Source organism: Leptonychotes weddellii, chromosome 10 (genome assembly GCF_054177405.1).
Source record: "Leptonychotes weddellii isolate Sample4059 chromosome 10, ASM5417740v2, whole genome shotgun sequence".
Lineage (NCBI taxonomy): Eukaryota > Metazoa > Chordata > Mammalia > Carnivora > Phocidae > Leptonychotes > Leptonychotes weddellii.
The window spans coordinates 12,664,285-12,682,116 of NC_138378.1; the positions used below are offsets into that span (position 1 = coordinate 12,664,285).

At 48.3% G+C, this 17,832-nt stretch overlaps 1 protein-coding gene across 6 annotated transcripts in view; it reads left to right on the top strand.

Annotated features, from left to right (window-relative positions):
- Positions 1 to 17,832, top strand: part of SLC13A3 (solute carrier family 13 member 3) — a 78,847-nt gene that overhangs the window by 50,419 nt on the left and 10,596 nt on the right. For all 6 annotated transcript variants that reach the window (XM_081832640.1, XM_081832641.1, XM_081832643.1 and 3 more), the window contains exons 7-10: positions 3,423 to 3,518; positions 4,485 to 4,589; positions 8,864 to 8,961; positions 13,815 to 13,927. In XM_081832640.1, coding sequence (XP_081688766.1) covers positions 3,423 to 3,518; positions 4,485 to 4,589; positions 8,864 to 8,961; positions 13,815 to 13,927 — 412 coding nt within the window. The remainder of the gene's footprint in view (positions 1 to 3,422; positions 3,519 to 4,484; positions 4,590 to 8,863; positions 8,962 to 13,814; positions 13,928 to 17,832) is intronic.

Consider the following 17,832-nt stretch of genomic DNA (forward strand, 5'->3'; position numbering starts at 1 on the left):
CTTTTGTGTTTTTATTTTTATGATTTTTTTTTATGACAAGTGATTCTTGTTTTCCATTTATGGGAATAATATAAAGTTTTCTATTTACATACATTTCTTTAATTGAAATGATGAGTCTATTCGGAGGAAAATATTAAGCAAATATGAGCCAGGTGGTATGTGGATATGGGAACATTTGTGAAGGTAGGTTACAGATGCCTGGAGTTGGGGACGTCCTAACATAGGAGTGACAGCTCAGGGCTGGGGGTAGCAGGCATGTCATAGAGTCGTTCTCCGACTCCCTCCCCTCACCTCTTTGAGCCTTAATTTGCTCATCTGTAAAATGAAACCAGTAAAAGTTACTCTGGATTAAAGAGATGTGAAAATGTTTGAGACTAGGAAGGCTCTGATCATGGTGTTCCTTGACTCACGTGCCTTCCAGAACACCTCAGAGGAGAAACTCGGGGTTCAAAGCCCGCATTAGCCCGAAGAGGCAAGTCCTGACCTTGGACTCAGATAGACCAGAATTCTAATCACCCTTCCATGTGATCTTGAGCAATTTGGTAACCACCTTGAGGTTTGATGTCTTCACCTGTAGATTGGGGCTAAAGATTGGGACTAAAAATTAGCCCCAGCTAAAGTAAAGGCTGAACAAGGCAGGGTGTGTAAACTGCCCAGGACAATGGTGGAAATAGAGCCTGTTTTTCCAGTCGACCTGTTTCAATCTAATAGGTATCTGCAGAACTTGGCCACGAGAGGATGGAGGAAATGCAGGTAGAGGGTGTTTCTGGGTAACAGAGAAGTTTCAGGCCAATGCCATGGACACCATCTTCACTCAGCAAATGTCCGCTGAGCACCCACTGGGTGCCTGCCACTGTTACAGGTATTGAGCACGTAGCAGTGGGCAAGGCAGAGACCCTCCCTGCCCTTGGGGAGCTTACACTCAAGGTGGGGAAGACAGACAGGGAGCAGCCAAGTGCAGCAGGAATGCCATTCGTAAGTGCTGTGAAGGAAAAGACTGTGAGATACAATGCTGTGCCCTGGAGGGCTCCCACCTGAATGGGAGGTCGGGAGAGCTTCCTTGGGGAAGGGACTTTTGAACTGGGATATGAAGAATGCATAGACTTAACTCAGTAAAGGGAGGGGAGGAAATGGGCATGATGAAGAGCATTCTAAGCAGATAGAACAGTAAGTGCAAAGGTCCTGAGGCTGAAGGTAGCAAGGGATGTTCTGGAACTCAAAGGTTAAAGTGACTGAGTTCAGGGGATAAGGGAAATTTATGGGAGATGAGGCCAGGGAATGAGGCAGGAGTTTTCACCTGGGAACGATTTTGTCCCCGGGGACGTTTAGCAATATCTTTAGACATTTTGGTTGTCACAACTGAGGAATTACTACTGGAATCTAGTGAGTAGAGGCCAGGGATGCTTCTAAACATTCTGCAATACACAAGTCAGCCTCCTGCAGCAGGGAATGATCCCACCCCACAACAGAGAAAGATCCTGCCCCAATATGTTAGTAGTTCCAATGTTGAGAAACTCTGGGCTAGATCATTGAGGGTCTTGTGGGAGTTTGATCTTCATACAAAAGAGCCATTGTGAGGATTTTTTAAAAAATATATTCATTTGTTGTTGCTGTTTTAATTTGGATAAACAACACATACACATGGTTCAAAAATCAAAACAATGCAAAGACGTATGCAGTGAGAATGGTTCTTCCCAGCTATGCCTTCATTTACCAAGTCACCCAATAATTCCCCCAAAAACAAGTTTCCTGGGTAATCTTTCAGGGTTTCCTTAAACAAATACAGGCAGATATAGTATATTTTCTGGTGACTAGTCTCCCTGACAGATACGATTTTGTATGTTCGCATGTATTTTTGTAAGGTAAATTTCCATAGGTGAGATTTTGGAGTCAGAGAATAAACACCTTTTCCTTTTAATAGATTATCAAGTCATTCTCCAAAGGACTCGTACGAATTTGTTCTCCCATTTATAATGTATGAGAGTGTCTGCTTCCCTGCAGCAGTGGATTTTTGCCGATCTGATAAGAGAAAAATAATTTGCATTCATTTTGAGCACCTTTTCATATTAAGGGCAACATGAAAAACTTACCTATCTTCATAAAAGCCACTGGTATTTTCTTTCTTGTGGCTTGTTAAACTGTGTTTCTATCCTTTGTACATTTTTGAAATGGATTATTGATCTTGGTCTTATTGATTTCTAGTACTCTTTATATATTAAAAGATTAGTGTTTACTCTTAATCCTTCTCATGTGGCTTCTGAATTTTCAATTATAGTTAGAAAGATTTTCCCATTACAGGAGTTGTAAAAAAAAAATAATCTGGGCGCCTGGGTGGCTCAGTCGTTAAGCGTCTGCCTTCGGCTCAGGTCATGATCCCAGGGTCCTGGGATCAAGTCCCACATCGGGCTCCCTGCTCTGTGGGAAGCCTGCTTCTCCCTCTCCCACTCCCCCTGCTTGTGTTCCTGCTCTCGGTGTCTCTCTCTCTGTCAAATAAATAAATAAAATCTTTAAAAAAAAAAAATAATAATCTCATGTTTTTCCCTAGTTTTTTTTTTTTTTTTCATCTGTTTGTTTTTACACTGAAATCTTTTACCTGTTTGGAGTTTGTCCTTAGGATGCAATGTGAGGTTTGGATCCAACTTCACTTTTTGTTCCAGATGGCCACCCAGCTGTCCAACGATATTTATGGACACACAAAAGTTTTTAAATTTGACAAAGTCTGATTTCTCTATCTTTGGTTGCTTGAGCTTTTGGTGTTATATCTTAAGAAATAGTTGCCTAACCCAAGGCCAGAAAAATTTACCCCTATGTTTTCTTCTAAGAATTTTATACATCTAGCCCTTATATTTAGGTCTGACCCATTTTCGAGTTAAATTTTTTTATATGGTTTGAGGTAGGGGTCCACGTTCATTCTTCTGCATGTAGCTATCCAATTGTCCTAGCATCATATGTTAAAAGGCTATTCTTTCCCCATCGAATGGTCTTGGTATCCTTGCCAAAACCCAATTGAGCATGGAAGTATGGGTTTATTTCTGAACTCACAATTCCATCCCATTGATCTACATGTTCAACACGACTGACTGAATAGCTCTTTTTCTACACCAGTCTGAGATACCAACTTGATCATAGACAAAATCCCCAGTCTATTTCTGGACTTCCTATTTTGTTCCATTAATTTATTCAGGTGCCTGTTTGACCCTCTAAAGAATTGTAAGCCTGGGAGTCTTATGATCAGACTCACAGTTTTTAAAAGACCACCAAAGCTATAGGTGGGGAAGATGGGCAGGGAGGCCACTCAGCAGACTGTTGCAGTCTCCAGAATAGAGATAATGAGGCTTGGCCACAAGGTGGGGGGTGGGGGGGGAGTTGAGCAGTTAGTCATACTTGCAGTGGCCACTCCTCACCTCCCTACTCTGTTTCAGGGGCTGGAGGGGGAAGAAATCTGAGATCAAAACTGATGCAGAAGACAGGGCTCGCGCCGTGATTCGGGAGGAATTCCAGAACCTGGGACCCATCAAGTGCGTGGTACTACGGGGGTTCCTGGAGTGGGGAGGGAGCCCAGCATAGACTTTCAGGAAACCTACCTCCTGGCCTGACCTCTGGACCCCTGGGGGCTGATTTCCGGGGGAATTTCAGGACGATGGCCTAGAAGCCTGGAGATGGAGGGTAGGGGGGTGGCTTATACAGTCAGCCTCTTGCCCTGGTGCTGGGGTAAATACCCTGAGGACCAGGAAGCCCCTCAGGGTGCAGGTGGGGTGGGGCCTCTTGCCCTTCCAGCTAATGCACTCTTTCCCTCCTGGCACATGGGATACCCAACACTCCCTCGGGCAGCTTCCGGGACCTTTTTCAATGCACGGTTCCCATTCAGGGAAAGTACCTAGGAGTCAGGAGGTCTGCACCCAGGACCTGGCTCTGCCACTAACTCCTATGTAGCCTTGGGCAAAGCGCTAACCCTCTCTGGGCTCTGCTCCAGTCTGTGGAATGGGCACATTGGGTAGACATTTACTCCAACATTTGGGGATTCTGTGTGTCTGCCCCTCTCCCTGTCTGTCTGCCCTCTCAGTGCATCTATCTTCCTCTGAATGTATGACTGTCCCTCTGTCTCTTACCTACCTCTGTTTCTATCTGTTTCCTTTTTTTTCTGCTTTTCTGACTCCACCTCTGCTTTGCTTTTTCTTTCTCTCTGGTGATTCTCCTTAGGACCTTGGGAAATTCCCGGTGGGCATGATATAAATAACTTGGGGGGAAGATGGTGCCTGAATGCTCTGGAAGGATCCTGGGGGAGTGTGGGGGCCCCTGGACAGGAATCCCTTACACCCCAAGATACTCTTCCCCTCACTCCGAGGAGTGAATTACTTCTCGAAGCTTCTCATAGGCAGGGCCCGGGCCGGGTGACAGCCAGCAGGCACCCGCCCCAGGCCTTCCCACTCTGCGGTCCACCCAAAGCCCACCATCAGCATGGCGCCTGCCTATCTGTGCCACAGGTTTGCCGAACAGGCCGTGTTCACCCTTTTCTGCATGTTCGCCATCCTCCTCTTCTCCCGGGATCCGAAGTTCATCCCTGGCTGGGCCAGCCTCTTCACCCCTGGGTGAGACTCGGGGGACGCGGGGGGTGGAGCCCCACAGGGAAGATTCTGGGATGGGCCACCTGGAGCTGGAGACGCAGTGCACGTGGAGGGGCCGGGCTAGGTGTACACCCTTGGTCCCGTGTGACTATAAACAGCGCCTTCCTTTACCCTCAAAAAAGCTTAGGTACAGATGATAGAACATTTTGGGTTCTCATGTGTTAGGAGCTTTGCCTTTGGAATCAGGCAAAACTAGGGTCAAACGTCAGCTCTGCCCCTTGTAAATGGTGGTGCAACGCTGAGCACATCATTCATTCATTCATGCACTCATTAGTTTGTTCGTTCAATCGGTCAACATCTATCGAGCGCCTATTATGTGCTCCACATTGTGCTAGATGCTGGGGACGCAGACAAAAGCAAGTAGCTCGACAACAAAACCCTGCAGATTGTAATGAGTGCAAAGAAAGAAAGAGCGAGAGGACTATATTATGAAAGAATGGGCGGGGACATTGACTTTGGGTGGTTCTGGGAGGAAGTAAAGATCGGAAGAGGAGCGATGAGCACTGGAGACCTGCTGGGAAGGTCTACTGAGAGCCACAGGCAGGACCTTACTTTAGCACATTTGGCAAATTGAAAGAAGCCCAGTGTGACCGAGGAGGCTCGGCAGGAAGGGAGGAAAGTCAGCACGACGTGGCTGAAAGGGTAGGCGAGAGCCAGATCCTGGAGAGTCTTGTTGGACACATAAAACATTCGTGTCTTTTCTGTGTGGGAGGCTCTGTGCCTCTGTTTTCTCATCTATGAAATGGTATTGTCATAGTACAGTTCTCACTGGATTGTTCCAAGGATCAATGAGTTAGTTCATGTCAAGTGATTAGAAGGGCACATGGAAAGAACTCAGGAAAGTATTAGCTCTACTTATTAGGGGATGGATGGGGGAAACAGGTAGGAGCTCTAACACCATCTAGATGAGACCCTGTCTTCTAGGACAGGGCCAGCAAACTAAGGCTCCTGGGCCAAATCTGGCCCCAGCACTTGTTTTTGAATGGCTTTTACCTTTTTAAATGGCTAAAAAATCAAAAGACAAATAATATTTGTGACACATGAAAATTATATGAAATTCAAAGGTCCATGTCTACAAATAAAGTTTCATGGAACTCAGCCACACCTGTTCACTTATGTATTGTCCTCAGCTGCTTTCATACTGCAACATCAAAGATGAGTCGGGACAGAGACCATATGGGCTGCAAAGTCAGGAGTGTTTACTATGTGGCCCTTTACAGAAGACGCTCACTGAGCCTTGGTCTAGGGGAAAGGCCTCGCTGGTGTGTGTCAAAGTGGTAACATTGGATAGGCAGCCGTCAAGATCTGTTTGAAAGTTAGAAATGATAGTACCTGCCATCTGGTAGGATTTGGGGACACGAGGGTTGGAGCACCAGCATGAATGGTGGTTAGTTGGAGAAGAACATTCCCTAGGAGGCTGAGCTGTGGGTGGCTTATCAACAATTCGATTTTGGACTTGGGTTAGACTTGTCAAGTCAAATATTTCTTTCAAATCCTGCAAGGGAGAGTGTAGAAGCCTCTGAGGTCCCCAAACATTTGGGAGCTGTGTAGAGGAGAGAAATGGAAGAAGCAGGCTGTGAGGTAGGCGGGAAACCAGGAGCAACAAACAAGCAAAGGCCAAGATTGCGGAGCATTTTAAGAAAGAGCAAGTAGGCAACTGTGTCAGATTCTGGTGTGTCAAAATATGATTAGATAGGAAATATGTCCTCTGGCTTCAGTGAGATCTGATGATTTCCATCAGCACCATCCAGTAGAAATATAATGTGAGACACACACGTAATTTCCAAGTTTTAGTGGCCACATTTAAAAAGTCAAAAGAAACAATGAAATTAATTTTAGTAATATATTTCATTTAACCCAGTATATTATTTCAACATGCAATCGATATGAAAATTATTGAGATATTTTACTTTTGTTCATACTCAATCTTCAAAGTCCGGTGTGCATTTTATAAGGCAGCACACCTAAGTTTGGTATTGCCAGAATTCAAGTGTCCACTAGCCACATGTGGCCGGTGGCTGCCATATTGGATAGAGCAGCTCTATACTCTCGGAGTGTAGTGACTCTCGGAGCCTCAAATGCCCCATGGTAAAATGGGTGATATAAGGTTCTGATCTCATGTGGGTTATTATGAGGAAGAAGCAATGTCATTTCATGGAGCCAAGAAGAGTGGCTCTTACTACCACTGTCTTATTTTTCCAAAATGTAGATACTTTGTCATTTTTTTTCAGATGAAAAGTGGGTGTTGCAAACATTCCAACAATACAAAGACAGTGAAAATCACCTAGAAACTCAGTCTCCAATTCTGATACACATCTTTCCTGACTTAAAAATGCCTATCCGGGAACGGTTCTATCTTAATCCCATGGGTGGTTACAAAACTGTATACATTAGCCAAAATGTAAACTATATCCTTTAAATGGGTGCATTTTATTGCATGTTAATTATATTTCGATAGATTTACCTGTAAAAATACATGCAAACTAGCTAAAAAGAAACCTATCTAAACAGAAGATTTTTTAACAGAAATGTGATTACAGCAGACATATTATTTGTGATCTGCTTTTTCCTTTTTTGTTTAATTGTAAAAGTTATGCATACTCATTATAAAAAACTTCAAATAATGCTGAATTTACCTTTGGTAAATGAAGATATTATCCAATTAAAAGTTTGGTGTCTAACAAATCTGATATACACAGGCACACATAATAATACATACACACAGACATATATACATGTATACATGTTACAAAAAATTAGAAAGTTTATAGTTTATTAGAAAGAATATAATCATGGGCAACTTACTATTTCTGACCTACTTCATTCTTTTTACACCCTCCATAGTATTCTACAGAATGATAGCACCTTAATCTATTAATCAATTCCTTTTGGATTGTGTCTCATACTGCAAATAAAAACTTCTCTTTTGATTTACAAAATATCTTGGTTGCACTTCTATGTCAATGCATAAACATTGATGTTATCTTTTATCTTTAAAAAACAGATACAGGGTATTTCATTATAGATATACTATTATATATACATGTATAATATACATATTTATTACATAATAATATACATATTACATGTATATGTAATATACATATATACATACATTTATATATATACATCATATACACAAGTTATTTACACATGTCTGTATTAAAAATCTTCCATTTTTCCCCCTCTTATCCATATTGAACATCCCTATACATAATCTGTGTACAAGAGCCCAGTTTTCCTGATAACTGGAAGTACGATAACTGGACAAGGGGTACTCACATGTAAAGGATTGAAACCTGTTGTCAGCTGCCCTCCAGAAGGTTAAACCAGTTTCTTTTCACACTGCCAGTATGTTTTCCAATGTCCCCATTAGGTACTATCATCACGCTTTCAAGTTTTGCCTGTTAGCTGATTAATGATACTCCATTAGCGTGGAGTTTCTATTTCTCTAATGCAGTGATATTGACCATCTTTTCTAGGTTCTTGGCCATTTGAATACTCTTCTTCCCAAATGTGTGGGATCAAAGGGCTTTTGTGGACATTTGGCTCTATGCTTCATTGAGCTGGGAGCCAGGCAAATCTGGGTTCAGTGCCCATATCCTGCATGGACCATGGCCTGGCCTTGAGCAAGTTGCTTCTGCTCACTGAGCCTCAGATTCCTCATCTGAGATGGAAGCTGCCTGCCCCAGAGGGCTGTTTCTGAGACTTCTGTGAGTTTAATGCCTCCACAAGACATGCAGTGGATCCTTGAAAGGCAGTAATTAGATTGTGAGGGGCTGTGAGGCTGCTTCCACCTGCTTTCTGCTGGTGCGAATGGGCTGCATCTCTGAGTAGTAAGCTGCCCATCCCAGGAGGAAAGCAAGCTGAACAAATGCATACAAGCCCTTAGAGAAGCCCTGGTTCTGGTGATTCGCGGGAGTTCCACAGATCCCATATTTGATGGTGCTCAGATTCTTCCCTCCTCTTTGGTCAAGTCTGTCTTCCTAGGAGGATAAGCATTTGTCTCCTGTGGCCTCAAAGGCCCCAGGGAGCCATGGGCAGAGAGAGGGCTTCAGCATACCGGGCAGTTGCATCCACGCTGAGTGCAGGCAGGGCGGTATCCAGTGGCCTCCAACAACGCTCCCTTCACAGCAAGTGCCTAGTTCCCTCCCACAAATCCTCATTTGCAAATCTGCCAAACTGGTGGCCCCGCTGCGATGCCCAGGGTCACATGCTTTGGGGCCTTGTCATTGTAGGTTTCTTTCTGATGCTGTCACCGGAGTGGCCATTGTCACCATCTTGTTCTTCTTCCCATCCCAAAGGCCCTCTTTCAAGTGGTGGTTTGACTTTAAAGGTAAGGTGTCAGGGCTGGGGTCTCAGTGGGCTCAGTGAGGCTGTGACTCAGAGCGTGGTGATCATGGCCTTGAGGCAGGGCCTACGCCTGGGACCTGACCCCCACTGTACCAACCGTGTGGTCCCGCTTCTTCCCTTTTCTCCGTCTGAGGCCTTAGCTGGTCCGGGCACTCGGGGCTGCCAGAGGTGACGGCCGAGGGTGGGAGTTAGCAACTAGAGTTGGCCAGATCCAGCCGGCTGTCCGCTTTGTACAGCCCAGGAGCGAAGAATAGCTTTTACATTTTTGTAATGGTTGAAAAGAGTCAAAAGAAAAATATCTCATGACACAGGAACATCACATGAAATTCAGATTTCAGTGTCCATAAATAAAGTTTATTTCTTCAGTAAGAAATTTGTGGACATTTATTTAGTTAGTTACACAAGTACCTACACAATAGCCTCAATTTTGCCTCTTGGCTCACAGAACCCAGAATATTTACTTGCTGACCCTTTTACAGAAACACTCTGCTGCCTCTGGGTCTAAGGCTGGAGTTGGGACCCTCACTCCGGTGCCCAAGGGGCCAGACGTGCAAATCTCAAGCTAGGTTGAACCGGATAGGAAGTGGTGGGGACCGAGGCACAACAGCCTAGCAGCGTCCCAGGTCCATTTAAAAGGATCACTGAGCCACCCAAACCAAAGCCTCTGCAGGCTGGCCTTCAGATGGGTTCCCAGCAGGTGTCTGTCGGAACAAGGTGCTGCCACCTAGCACCCGTGACAAGCTTAATCCAGCTGGGGCGGTGGGATGAGCTCTGCACTGGGAGTCAGAAGTGGGGTTGTCACCTAGAGTCACAGGCAGGTTAGCGCCATTGTGGAGGAGTGGTCTGAGCGTGGGGCATAACGGAGGGATCAGCAGGGAGACGATATCACAGGGCCCCAGAAACAGTTATTGCTGCTGAGCGAACACTGGGTCCCAGGAGCTGTGGGCAAAGACTCTGCAATCCAGGCAGGATTTGTCTCTGCTCCTCGGGCTGGCTTCCAGCTGGCTTTCTTCATCACGCACTCCGGGGACCATGTCCTGGCCTCTCCGTAGTTTCTACTGCTTCTAAGCTTTGGCCTCTTTATCACTTCTGCTGCTGTATAGTTCCTGACTTTTTTTAGAACTTGGGTTCCCTAAGCGCGTCTTCTCCGTTGTAATGCCCACATTCTCACGGCACCCACTCCCACAGCCGGCCGGCTCACGCCCCTCCCTGTAGCACACGGCCTCCTTTGCTCTCTGTCCTTTCATCTTCAGCTACACATCTGTGCACCTGCTGTCCCTCTACCTCCCGTGGAATCTGCTTCGTCTGGCTTGATATTTGGGCAGCTCTCCCACCAGGCCACCTCGTAGCCTCGTAGATTCCCAGCCAGCCTGGGGATCGGCTGCCCTTGGTCGGGTCCCGTCCGTGGTTCTGTCACCTGTGGGTGGGCTCCAAAAGCCCAGAGCTTCCTCTCAGCCCGGGCTGTGGGGAGGGCCTGTGATGTCCATGTTCGGTATCCCAGCTATGTTACCGAATTTGCTGGGTGACCCTGAGTAAGTTCCTAGGTTGTCTGGGCCTTGCTTTCCCACTGAACGAGAATGAACATGTCCCTTAGATACTCTTCACCCCTGGCCTTAGTAGTTTTATAGAACAGAGGTTGCAAACTCAAATGCCCACAGGGAGGGAACAGTGTTGAGTGCAGCAGACTGGGTGCAGGAAAATGTGTTTCGTGACACAAGGCCCTCCCCGCCCGGCTTTCCTTTTACATTGTTGACACAGAGAACAATGTCTATATGAGGAAAACAGCCGCCGAGGATGCTCGTGAGTGGCAAGACCCCTTGCGTCAGGGCACCCCCCTCATGTCATGGGGTCTGTGGAAAACTGGCAAGCCAATAGCCTTTAAATAAAAGGGCAGCTGTGACTCAGTTTCCACCGAGTGTCACCGTGTAGGAAAGCAGGACTCGTCTTGCCAGATTTGCTGGTTTTTCAAGAGAAGCAAAAAAATTGTATGCAATCTCCCTGATTTTAAACGTTGGCCACGAATCTGAATTGAAAAACACCGTGTGGGCCAGCAACAGCAGCGTGAGAACACATCTGGTGGCTGGGTCTGGTCTGCCCATGGAGTACAGCATGCCACTTCCACGGAGGGCTCTTTGGGCTGGGGATTCGGGGGTTGCCTGGTGGATGGGGAGACGGGGGCCTCCATGAGCACGACCTGTCCTTTGGCCACCAGTGGGCCTGCGCAGACTGGGCTGAAAAGATGCGTTCTCACACTCAGCACCCAGGACTTACATGAAGCCTGAGAGAGTGGCCAGTTTCCACGGAGAGAAAGTGACCTGATCAGGGTCACACAGATAGCTAAACAGAGACAGAGGGTAGAACCCAGGCGTCCAAGCCAACCTTGATTTTCTTATTGTACCCGCTGCCTTCCATTCTTCCTTGGGTGGGAGTCACACTTGCATTTCTGTCCCTTTATGTCACTCAGCAAGTATCAACACAGTGCCCACTATATGTTGGGCACTGTGCCCATGGATGATGATGGGGATGATAATGATGACTTCCATTTCCTCTCTGTCCACCAAGCTCTTCCTCCAGATATCGTGTGGCTCACTCCCATCACTATACTCAGACTCTGTCCAAATGTCACCTCCCCAGAGAAGCCTTCCCTGACTACACTTTCCAGAAAAGCATCCCTCCCTTGTCACTCTCCACCCCTCTACCCTATTTTCTTTCCTTCCTAACACATTAAATTTCCTGACATTATATATTTATTGGTTTCTCACCTGCCTCCCTTACTGGAAATGTAAGTTCTCCAAGGGGAGGGATTTTCTCTGGTTTTGGCCATTTCTGAATCCCCAGTGCCGAGAGGAGTGGTAGGTCCTCGACATCTATTTGTGAAATTGAATAACCAAGGACTTGCTCTGGGCCACACCCAGAGCTGAACCCTTTGCCCCCACGGGCCCATGTCATCTCCCCAGTGGGTCTTTGAGGAGCTACAATTGCTCCCTTTTGTAGATGAGCACGCTGAGGCTCAGAGAAGTAGAGTCACTAGCTCAAAGCACACAGCCGAAGGGCAGAGCTGGGATTCAAATCTAGTTCAGTTTCAGAGCCTTTGCTCTTAGCCTCTACTGCAGACAGCTCGCGGGCGTAACGTGGGGCTGGACTGTGAGAGGCCCATAGTTAGAGGCTGTGCTTTTTTTTTTTTTAAAGATTTTATTTATTTGACAGAGAGAGACACAGCGAGAGAGGGAACACAAGCAGGGGGAGTGGGAGAGGGAGAAGCAGGCTTCCCGCAGAGCAGGGAGCCCGATGTGGGGCTCGATCCCAGGACCCCGGGATCATGACCTGAGCCGAAGGCAGCCGCTCAACGACTGAGCCCCCCAGGCACCCCGAGGCTGTGCTTTGAAGAAACAGCAGCAAGGGCATGGTAGGATGGGACCATAATGAAGACGATCAGAGTGCAGGCTGTGTGCCTATCGTGACGCAGGGGGGCCTCATTAGCACTTACCGTGTCACTCATTTAATCTGCGGGATGTTAAACCCATGGTCAGGGCCTTCTCCTATGTGGGGCAAGTCCCTTTCCTTTTTCAGACCTTGCCTGCCTCTTTAGAGAAATGATACTTCATTGCCTAAAGGCAGAGGGCCGAGCCACCCAACATCTCCAGCTTTCATTTCAGATAACGAAATACGGAAAAAGCTGAGAGGGAGAAACAAAATGTCAACGGTTGTGTGACCAGGAATTGTCCTGGGAAGTAGGGCACCGCCATGCATGAGCCAGACCTGTCCTCCCCGCCTCCCTGGTGGCCGCCTGCAGGGACAGTTCCATTTCAAGAATGTTCACTCTGCACCAGGCATCGGGCGATGCATCTGGCATCCCACTAGCCGACAAGTGTTTTGGAGTACCCACCAGGTGCTAGGCAGTGACGCAGGGATACGGCGGTGAGCTGACCAGGACCGTGTCTCTCTCCACCAGCAGCTCCCTCATTGCCTCGTCAGTGTTCACGAGCACCCTCCAGGGACTGTTTCTGTGCCGCGGGCCAGCCGAGGAAATGGGGGCTCAGGCAGGCCAGGTCACTTTCAAGGGCGTGCGGTGAGCCATCACCCAGGAGGGTCTGTCTCCAGGCCTGTGCTCCCAACACGGGGGTGGCAGACTTCAACCCGTGGCCCAAATGCACCCCTCCTTGGTCGGTAGGGTTCCCTGGGAGCCACGCCCGCTCACGTATGTCCTTTCTCTGGCTGCTCACACACTACAGTGGCGGCCTGGTTCCCCAGAGCCTTGCAGAGCCTGGAGTATCCACTCCCTGACCCTTTCCAGAAGTTTGCTGGTTCCCGTTCTAACCACTGCGCGCGGACACTGCTGCCTTTTAGGACATAAAAATCCTCCCATAATTCCGTGAACCAAAGATACTCTTCGTTTCTCTTCTCCTGAATTTCCTTCCACTTTTTCCCTCTCTGTACACATTCAATTACAAAGAGAGCCTTTTCTCTTATAAATGAGGGTGAAAGCAGCACTGCCCAGAAGGGGTTTTGGGAAATTGAAAGGATGTCCTGCATGGAGGTGGGGTGCCCGGTTCCAGGAGGTTCTCACGCTCTGGGAGCCATGACAATTATTTTCGTTCTGAGTAGAGCAGACGCCCCTCATGATGCTCGCGGGGTTTTTCCCTGAGGCCCTAAAATCAGATGCTGGAGCCAGACGTGGCTTCCGGGAGACCCCCCCTCAAGTGTCCCCACAAAGGTGGGGCTGCAGGGGCTGGTGACCCTTCCTCAGGCTGAGTGTCCTGGGTATGTGTCAGGTCCCCCTCTGCCCCGGGGGGACCGGTGTCCCCTCTTCAGGCTAAATGTCTTCTCTCCACCCAGCTTCCAATGCAGAGACAGAGCCCTTGCTGACGTGGAAGAAGGTCCAGGACACGGTGCCTTGGAACATCATCCTTCTCCTGGGCGGGGGCTTCGCCATGGCCAAAGGCTGTGAGGTAAGAGCCGCAAGCGGGAGGCAGGTCTGGGGAGGGGGGCGCAGGTGCCAGTCCCGGCTGCTCAGGGTCACCCCAGCCACCACCAGATCCCCCAGTTGCCAGATTGGGATCACCATGGCTCCATCCTCAGCACCCGGTGCTGTGAAGGAAAGGAGTAAGGTCTGATCCAGACTCTCCAGGAGCTCATGATGAGCACACTACCACTAAATACTACTATCGTGGCTCGAGGGGTCCCGTGGGCACAGAGGAATAACCCTACGCTCACCCCCACCCCCGGGCCGGGCACTGTTCTGCGTGCTTTACACACATTAACTCATTTAAACTTCCCCCAACAAGCCTATGAGGTAGATGCCATTATTATCCCCATTCTCCAGATTAAGAAACTGAGGCACAGAGAAGTAAAGTGATTTGCCCAAGGTCACACAGCTACGTACTCAGGATTAGAATCCAGGTAGTTTGACGCCACGGCCTATACTCTTAACCACCGTGATATAAATATTAGAGATTATTAATATTAATCAGTTAGTGTTGTTATGAATATTGTTCTAGAGGGCTCTTTGAGCTCAGAGGCAGGACTGGGACTAGAGTGAGGGGAGCAGGGCACAGAATTTCAGGAGGCTCTGGCTCTCAGCACTCTGCAGGTGCAGTGTCAGCAGGCCCTGCTCAGAACAGGTGCATCCTCAGTGTTACCCTTCAAACATTCACGCTGACCCTAGGGGCTGGGTAATATTTGTATCCCCATTTTACAGATAGGAAAACCGAGGCACAGAGAAGTTAGTTAAGCAACTCTCTGAAGGTCGTACAATTGCACTCTGCTCAGGAGCTGGGGTTCCAACTCCAGTCAGACTGCTTTCAGAGTCCAGCCTCCTAACGGCTCACTAGCAAGAACTTCCCAAGTGCTGGCATCATGTGGAGCACTTTGCAAACAGGGACTCGGTTCGTCTTCATCAACACCACCGAAGTAGATGCGATTGCTGTCCGCACTTCAAAGATGAGGGAACGGAGGTTACTCGAGGCTAAATAGCTTGCCTATGTTTGTGCAGCTAGGAGCTTGTTGGAGCCGGGATTTGAACCCCCAGGTCATGATGCTGGGCTCCACCTCACCCCTAAACCTCTCCTTGTAAGCCAAGGCATTTAAAACCACAACCAATTAAGCGTTAATCTGAAATTAAGGTGAAGGAAACCTGAAATTTCTTCTCAAATTGCTTTCTTTCTTTAATTCAGTTCTAATTTTCAGGTTCCAACAATGATACGATGTAAGACATCCCTAAAGTGTATATGAGTAAGAAGCCCAGGCTTGAGAATCAGAGTATCTGGATTCAAATCCCAGCTCTACCACTCCTCACTGGGGCACTTTGGGCAAGTTTCTAAACCTCCCTGGGTGCCAGTTTTCTCATCTATGAATTGGATCAAAGTTCCTACTCTTCGGGGTTGTTGGAAGTAATTAGAGAATGTAATAGCTGGTGTAATACATAGCAAATGGGGAGCATGAGGAACTCCCTGTTCACTCTCTAAATCCTCATTCTGTGGTCTTGTGGGTTCTGCTTCCAGGGAGCAGACTCTGAGATGCAGGCGAGGGAGCAGGGGTGTTAGGTTGTGCCCCTGAGGTTCCTCCCTGTGGACGGGGGGAGGAAGGAAGCAGGAGAGGGCAGGGGGAGAAGCACAATCGTGAGCAGACCCCACGACACCTCCACCAACCCCACAGGGAGCATGGTGCTGAGCTGGCCCTTCAGAAATGTCCCAACTGGTCTGAGATGGCCAGGCCATACCCCGGCATCCCTGCACCAGTCTGTGCATGTGAGCCGCCCCAAAGTGAGTGTGACCTCGGCCAAGACGACTCTCAGGTCTGAGACAGCTCCTCAGGGGCTGACAGTGAAGGCCCTGGTTCCCTGCACTGGGACATGCAGGCCTTCAGAGTCCGGAGTGCTAAGCCATTACACCAGGTTACTCACAAGGCCTTCACTGAAGGTGGTCTGGGTGGCACATTCAGGTTCTCAACCCAACGACTCCTTTTTCTGACATATATTTTTATTTTGCTCATTTTTCCCCAACAAATAACACATACAAATACAATAGTATAGACTTCAAAATGAGCAAAAGGCAGCCTGCCCCAGCAGGGACCAGAGTGCTCATGAGCAACAGTACTGTTTTTGTCTCCGTTTTAGGAATCTCGAGGACCAGAGAGGTTAATTGACTGATCCTAGGTAACAGAGCTCATAGGTAGCAGAGCTGGGATTTGAACTCCTGTCTGACTTTTCTCACTACTGCGTCCTATTGGGGATGTATCGGGGAAGGCTTCCCAAAGGAAGTGACATGTTATCCAGGTCCTGAAGAGGCCATGCAACACAATGGTAAAAAGCATGGGCTGTCGAACCCAGACTGTCTGGGTTGGAGTTGTGGGTCTTGTACCTCTTCACTGTGTGGTTCGGTTTCCTCATCTGTAAAATGGGAATAATAACGGTGCCAAGTCATAGACTTGTTACAGTTATGAAATGAGCCGATGCATGTGGGGAACTTAGAACAGAGCCGACATGGTTGGTTATTATAATTGAATGCAGGGGCAAGAGGGAAATCAGAATCAGGGATGACATGGAGGTTCTTGCCTGAGCAACTCAGTGGAAAGGGTGCCATTTATCCAGATGGTACGAACCTTGCCTGACCCTGAGGCAGGGGGTAGAGGAGATGGCCCTGTACCCCGGAGGCTTCTCCGAGTTCAGGATGTGGTGGGAAAAGTCTCGGCGCTCAGTGGGGGCTGGGCTGCAGGACCACTGGGCACGCTAGGAGGCTGGTCTGGCTCCTGGCCCAGCTCTGGGCCGCCGCTGGAGTTTCTGTTTAACAAGGGCTTTGTCTGGCAGCTGCCCCCTTCCCCCCACCCCTGCTGGTACCGGCTCCTCCCCAGGCCAGCACAGCCTGCCCCAGGAGGGACCAGAGTGCTCATGGCACATCCTGCTTCGTGGCACCGGCCCAGTGCCCTCACCAGGCCACTGCCAGGCTTCCTGGGGCTTACAGGTCCTCGGATGGGGTCCAGGGTGAGCCTGGATGTGTGGACTCCCTAGTGCTGGTTTGCAGGACTCCCTAGGGCTGGAAGCAGATCCCAGGGCTTGCTCTGAGCTTGGCAACTCACTTAAACTTTACCGCTTAGTGTCCTCAGTGCATTTTTCTCCTGCTGTAAAACTATCCATGACTCCCCATATATTTAGACTCTAGTCTGAAGGCTTCCTTGGCCTACGCACAGGGCCCAGCGTGACCCGGCCCCTGCCCACCTCCCTCGTGTCAGCTCCTACCTCTCTCTCCTCGTTGGCTCCCCTCCAATCCCACTGGCCCCTTAATGTCAGCCACACTAGACTCATTTGCACCCCTGGACCTTTGCATCTGCTTTCTTTCTGCCTAAGGCTCTTCCCTGAGATCTTGAGTCCTGGCCCTTCAGGTCAGCTCCAAGGTCACCTGGTACCATGTCTAAAGTAGCCTCCCCTCCAGCCACTCTCCCTATAACACCCCACTATTTCCTTCCCCTAAATTTCCTGCTCATTTGTTTGCTTGTTGGTGTCTCTCTTACTGGAGCATAAGCTCCACGAGGGCAGGGGTAGTATCTGTTTTATTCACTACTGTTCCGGCATCGAGAAGAGTCCTGGTACATAACATGTTCAATAAACATTTGTTGGACATCACCCATGAAGCGGGCTGTTTTGAGGGTTGATGCCGTGAGGCGTGGAAAGTGCCCAGAACGGGGCTGATACATACCAGCTGCTAAAACCAGAGCCACCTTCAACCTCACTACTGTTATTGTTACTATAGTTTTACTATCTCATGGATTGAAAAATTGGTCTTCTTCTGGCACCTTCATGTATATCTCATTTAATCTCCACCAAAGTAAACTTATCTACAAATATATCGGGGTTATAGGA